The sequence below is a fragment of the Vitis riparia genome, chromosome 18, assembly GCF_004353265.1.
Source record: "Vitis riparia cultivar Riparia Gloire de Montpellier isolate 1030 chromosome 18, EGFV_Vit.rip_1.0, whole genome shotgun sequence".
Classification (NCBI taxonomy): Eukaryota; Viridiplantae; Streptophyta; class Magnoliopsida; order Vitales; family Vitaceae; genus Vitis; species Vitis riparia.
This window is the reverse complement of record NC_048448.1, coordinates 15439542-15445966: the sequence shown is the minus strand read 5'-3', so window position 1 is coordinate 15445966 and position 6425 is coordinate 15439542. Positions and strand designations below refer to the sequence as shown.

At 42.7% G+C, this 6425-nt stretch overlaps 2 protein-coding genes across 2 annotated transcripts; one reads left to right on the top strand and one right to left on the bottom strand.

The window, feature by feature from the left end:
* Nucleotides 1–1044: 1044 nt before the first annotated feature.
* LOC117905457 (uncharacterized mitochondrial protein AtMg01410) lies at nt 1045–1792 on the top strand. The gene has a single exon (XM_034818374.1). The coding sequence runs from the start codon at nt 1045–1047 to the stop codon at nt 1693–1695; it is 651 nt and encodes a 216-aa protein (XP_034674265.1). The 3' UTR covers nt 1696–1792.
* Nucleotides 1793–5188: 3396 nt separating this feature from the next.
* Nucleotides 5189–5788, bottom strand: LOC117906461 (uncharacterized protein K02A2.6-like; the record flags this gene model as incomplete). The annotated part of the gene is made up of 1 exon (XM_034819482.1): nt 5189–5788. A coding segment is annotated over one exon (600 nt), but the record flags the coding sequence as incomplete, so codon positions are not given.
* Between the last annotated feature and the right edge of the window lie 637 nt (nt 5789–6425).

The window sequence follows — 6425 nt, the reverse complement described above, 5'->3', positions numbered from 1 at the left end:
CTTTGATTGAGAGAGTAATCAACAAAATTTATAACCTATATCACCATGCATTAGGATAGCTTTAGCTAATATAGCATAGTGGCTCTAGGATCATTCTCTGGGAAGGGTTTTCAACTCATAACTGATACCAATTCAAAGTTACATTGGTGCTTTTTCATTTCAAGTTTAGCTTAAGAAATAAAACACAAACTTTGGTTAAACGAGGTTTTGTTTCAAGCTAACTAAAAAGAAAGTAATGGAAATTACTTATGAAGAAAAACATTCCTTGGAGGTTTAGGTTCACAAGGGAGGTTCCTTATGCAAAAACAGAGCTCCGGTCATTTGGTTCATTTCCTCACATTAGAGAATTAACATATAGTCAATTCTCTAACCGGTGTTGTACAGATGTATCCTTTAAATGGATTTCAGCTCTAATTCCCTTTCACTGATGCAACTTGCAATGGCTCGTGCCTCTCACCTAGCATTTACCATTCAAGCTGATCTTTAACTTTGGACTTCCCTTCTCAAGCTCACAAGAGATAACTAATGGATGTCTCCTTAGAGTCCAAAAGCTTACCAAGTGTTGGCAATTCTAGAAAATCCTACCTTCAAGTCACTTCCCAAAAGCTCGCAAGAGGTAAACTAGTGCATCTCCATGGACGAAGATCACTTGCCTTAACAAGTGTTCACTCAAGTGAATTGAATGTTTTAAGTTAACTAAAAACATAGAAATCATTACAGGATCACACTTTCTCTTCTTTAATGGCTGAAACCACAAAGCTACTAATTCTTGCACTTGGAACCTTTCCCGACAACCTTAGCTCCAAGGAACTAAAAGCCTAGCCACTCATTCTCTGAGGAAACTTTCTCAGAGCTTGTTTGGCTAGCTAGAAAAAGAATGAGAAAACAAAAATATAAAGGAAAAATAGAGCAAGTGCTCTGTAAAATATATTTCTTGCAAAATTGTACAAAGGATGATGTCTGTGAACAAGCTCCTCTCTTTTTTTTTTTAAAGAAAATTACAAAGTCCATGACTGGCTAATGCAAGTGCTTAGGAGGATTCCCATGGATGGAACCCTCCATCAGCACAAACCTCTTGATCGACTAGTTGGCAATCAAACCTGTTACTCTTTCGATTTGAAATCTGCCACCGATAGGTGGCCAGTATTATTTCTCTTCGAAGTGTTTAAGGTTTGTTTTGGTCAGCCGTTCGCTTCTAGTGTTGTTAATTCAGCACTAGCCTTTAATTTCTTTGAGGTCCCATTCGTAAAGAAGAAGGACTCTCCAGTCTATTTTAGGGGCGGACAGCCGCTAGGATATTACTCCTCTTGGCCTTTGTTTACACTTACTCACCATATTAGAATTTGGTGGTGTGCCGAGCAGATATACCCAGGTCAGCTTTTTGACAGGTATGCAGTACTCGGTGATGATGTACTCATTACCGATCAGGAAGTAGCCAGAGTGTATGAGACAGCGCTTGGTCGATTAGGGGTTTCGAACAATTATCAGAAATCCTTGATCTCCACCACTGGCTCAGCGGAGTTCGCTAAAAGGTTTAGAGTCCGGGGATTGAGTAAGGACTTAAGTCCGATATCCATCCTCCATCTAACAAATTCCTTCCGGACTGATGAGTGTCCAAATGACTTACCCTTGCAACAGGTTAACAACCTTAGCGCGGGTTGGTGGAGCCGGCTTTCGCCAATTAGCGACTTTTGACCATAAGCGGAACCGTCACTTCGAAAGGGTTCTGGCTATGTACACTAAGCAAAGGCTCCCGTTTGAGCTATGGCTTGGACGGGGGTCTCCTCTTAACCCAACTCTTAGAGGTGTCATTATTGACCTCTTGTATATATATTAGGTTATTCACCCTTTGTTCTTACTTAAAGACTAAGGAATCCTATGATAGGTGGGTTACAAGGAGAGTTTGGGGATTTATACGCAAAATATCTCAAAAATTCGGTCAGAAATATCAGTAAACTTTAGGAGAAATTCTGCTGCACTGTGCAAAATGGAGACTTGGTCGTCAGTATTATCAGAGTTTGCTTTTTGATTGTGGGCGAAAATGGATCCGGCGAATCACAAGTGTCTGACGAGCCAAGCTATCCAGGGAATCTGAATTGTCGGCCGCAGATGCTCTCCAGTTAAGCGCTATCAGAGGATCCGGACATGTCTGACCAGGGAAGTTGAAACGCCCTCCTCTCCCATCCGGCGTCAGGCGCCAGATGTCAAATATCCGATCAGAGGATCCGGACATGTTTGACCGGACATAATTCCGGATGTGAGATATCCGGAGAAGGTGGAATGTCAGCTGGACAGAATTCTTCCTCGGGTGGAATGAGCTATGACGGGCGTCACAAGGGGGACCGTCTGCGTGTGCAAGGTGTAGGGACCCCTTCCCCCTGATGACACGGAGCGCGCATCGCTATCCGGAGCAACTCCATCCGGATTCCCTAAGAGGACACGTGGCGCGCTCCCCTATCCGGACTCCCTCAGGGAGAAGCACACGACACTCGTGAACATCACACCCCGGACGATAGCATATCCTATCCGGATATGTTGTCCGGATCATTGACTAAAGTGAACGAGCCTTGCTACGTCATTCCGACAGTCTGCCACAGCCCATGTCCCGCTGCTCTCCGATGGTGTGTCCGGATGCCCTGTCCGGACATCTTTGCCATGGATTCCAAAGAACTCTCCTCAATCTCGGATTGCTTTGGTGATCAAAAAGCTATCAAAACACCAAAACTTAACACAATTTGATTAGAATTGATTGCAAGGGTCCTTAATATGTTAATTGGGTTAAAAGGTGATAACTACTACTCAAAAGTGTTTAAAAGAGTTAATTACAAGCTATCAAATAGTACTTTTTGAGTAGTAATCACTTGTCTTGCCTGTTGGAATGGTTTTCCCATGGTGATGTACTAATGCATGTGATGCGTATTGGACAAGACCTATGGTGAATCATGACACAAGGCTATCAATTGTCATGATTCACCAAGCTAATGTACTACATGGACTCTCAACCTTGAGAGGATACTGAGCTTGTGCTAAAGCTAACAGGAAGCTTTGACTTATGGGTGAGACCCTATAGTGGTCATATATCCCTATGGATTGGATCACTGTTAATGGAGGCTAGTAGCAATAGGTATTCTCAAGAGAGTCACCATTCGATCACTATTGATGGAGGCTGGTGGCAATAGGTATTCTCAATAGAGTGACCATGATATCTCATGGATTAAGATAGTGTGTCCCTTTGGGTGATCTAAAGGACATGTGATCTAGAAGATTATGACTATAGTATTTTCTTTAGTGTAAATTTGACACATGCTTCTTAGAGCTAGAGTATTGATTCGACTCATGGTAGCTTAGCTTTAAAGGCGTATCAACAAAATTTATACCTTAAAAACTTAACACAATTTGATTAGAATTGATTGCAAGGGTCCGTCAATGGTGAAGTGGATGACAATAGGATCCCAGACGTGATGTGTAGTCATAGACTGATAAAAATCTAATGCTACACGGGGATAGAAGAAATCCCTGGGAGTCATGAGGTGCTCCATATGGTATATTTGCAGTAGATGGAAGGAATCTCTGAGCTCTGGTTGAAGCCTGAAGGTAGCTTTGTCAAAGCAAAGCTCTAAGTGGAATGGCCTAGCCCGGCAATCCAAGTTACCCTCAATGGGTGGCTGAGTGACCATGGGCCGCCTGATAACCACCTCAGGAGTCATCCCAGAGAGAATCTGAGACTCTGTGGCAGGCGGTTGAGGCGGCTGAGGCTCTGATGGAGGCTCTGATGGTTCAAGTGGAGCTGATACCCTTGCTTTCTTCTTAGGGGGACGGTTGCTTGACTTTTTAGCACAAGAGGAGCTTGCCCCGGGTGTGGTGGGTGGTCTCCTCGTCTCATATAGCCTCGAAAGAGAACTCAGAGGTGCGTCCTCTACTGAAGGTGGGACGACCAGTGGCTGTGAAGGCTCAGTCATGGAGCCTTGCACAAGGGCCACTCTTAGTGCTTTGGGCTGACTTGAAGGAGACGAGGTCTTAGTTCCTCGGGTTTTTGCCATGGCTGACTTAGAGAAGGTGACCGGAGGTGCGCGTGCGGCTTGGGCTCAGATGGGGGTCCTCTGGAAGTGGTTCTCTGTCTTGGCTCCTATTTCGCACCAAAGGGAAGTTTTCACAAGGCAAATGACCAGTTTAGAATGAAAATTTGGAATTTAAAACATTTAAATTGGAAGCCAAGTGACGATTGGACTTTTCGGAGATGAGGGGCATTTTCACAGCGGGGGCTCATTTTCGCAGCTAAGGGTCGTTTTCGTAGCCCATTTCGCAGGGGACTATTTTGGGCTACGAAATTTCACAAACCACTGAATTTTCTTGGTTCTGAGCTCATATTGGCTCCCTAAGACCTTCCTTCACCTCTTTTGCAATTCCTCCTAAATTAGATCATTCAAAAAGTCTAAGTTACATAAAAATAACATAAATTAAGACTAAAATTAAAATCAAAACAATTAATAAAGCTCTTAAATTAACAAAATTAAACAAAAAATATGGACTTTGGTGAGACCAAGTCCATCTAACCCCTTTTTTATTAGGCTTTCTGTGGCTCAAGGAGGTTGATTTCCTCTTTATCTTGCTTGAATGGCTCATTGAACGGTTTGAGACAATGGCCATTGACTTTAAAAGTGTCTGTGCTGTTGGAATTTAGTAATTCCGCCACTCCATTGAGATGCACTTGGTGAATAATGAAAGGGCCTATCCACCTTGACTTCAGCTTCCCAAGAAAGATATGGAGCCTTGAGTCATAGAGTAAGACTCTTTGTCCTTTCCGGAAATCTTTGTTGGAGATTAATTGATCATGCCACCTCTTCATCCTCTGTTTTGCAACTTTGGAATTGATGTAGGCATCATTTCTTAATTCCTCCATCTCATTAAGGTCTAAGCACCTCTTTGCCCTGGCTCTGATCAAGTCCATGTTTACCTTCTTGATTGCCCACCAAGCCCTATATTCAACTTCCACAGGCAGATGGCATGCTTTGCCATAGACTAGGCAATAAGGAGACATGCCAAGAACAGTCTTGTAAGCTGTTCTATATGCCCATAGTGAATCATGGAGCTTAATAGATCAATCTCTTCTGCTCGTGTTCACCACCTTCATCAATATATTCTTGATTTCCCTGTTTGATAGCTCAACTTGCCCGAAAGTCTGAGGGTGATAAGGTGTAGCTACCTTATGCTTCACCCCATACTTGGTTAATAGGGTTTCAAAAGGCTTGTTGCAAAAATGAGTACCTCCATCACTGATTATGGCCTTGGGCACCCCAAATCTTGAGAAGATGTTCTCTTTGAGAAACTTGAGAACCACCCTGTGATCATTGTGTTTACAGGGGATTGCCTCAACCCATTTAGAAACATAGTCCACCCCCACCAGGATATAAGAGTTACCAAAATACATTGGGAAAGGTCCCATGAAGTCAATGCCCCAAACATCAAAGAGATCAACTATTAGAATGGGATTCATAGGCATTTGATTTCTTCGTGTAAGCTTCCCAAGCCTTTGGCATCTATCACAGCTCCTACACATGGTGTGGGCATCTTTGAAAAGTGATGGCCAATTAAACCCTGATTGCAACACCTTCATGGTTGTTTTCTGGGAGGCAAAGTGGCCTCCACATGCACTCTCATGGCAATGGTTGAGGATTCCTTGTTGTTTTTCTTCAGGGACACACTTCCTTATTATTTGATCTGCACAATACTTAAAAAGGAAAGGTTCTTCCCAATAATAAGCATGAATCTTTGCAAAGAAGTTCTTTCTATCTTGTGCTTTCCACTCACTTGGAACTTCACCAGTAACTAGATAGTTAGCGATATGAGCATACCAAGGAGTTTTTTCTAGCAACATAAGTGATTCCTCTGGAAAGTCATCATTAATAGGTAAGACATGGGAATTGTGTGCTATAGCCAACCTTGAAAGGTGGTCAGCTGCCACATTCTCCACTCCTTTCTTATCTCTAATTTGGAGATCGAACTCTTGTAGTAAAAGAATCCATCTAATCAACCTTGCTTTTGCATCTTGCTTTGTTAATAAATACTTCAAGGCTGAATGGTCAGTGAAAACAATGATGAAAGACCCTACTAGATAAGCACAAAACTTGTCTAAGGCAAACACTACAGCTAACAATTCTTTCTCTGTAGTTGTGTAGTTCCTTTGAGCTTCGTTCAATGTCTTGCTTGTGTAGTAGATCACATAGGGCTTTCCATCTTCTCTTTGGCCAAGCACAGCTCCTATAGCAAAGTCACTGGCATCACACATCACTTCAAAAGGTAGTTACCAGTTGGAAGCCCTCACTATTGGAGTAGTTGTCAAGAATTGCTTCAGTTGATCAAAACTCCTTTGACATCTTTCATCCCATACAAACTTAGCATCTTTAGCCAAAAGTTCACAAAGAGGC

Coding starts and splice junctions, on each gene's coding strand:
- LOC117905457 (XM_034818374.1), top strand. CDS start 1,045: ATGGATGGAACCCTCCATCAGCACAAACCTCTTGATCGACTAGTTGGC.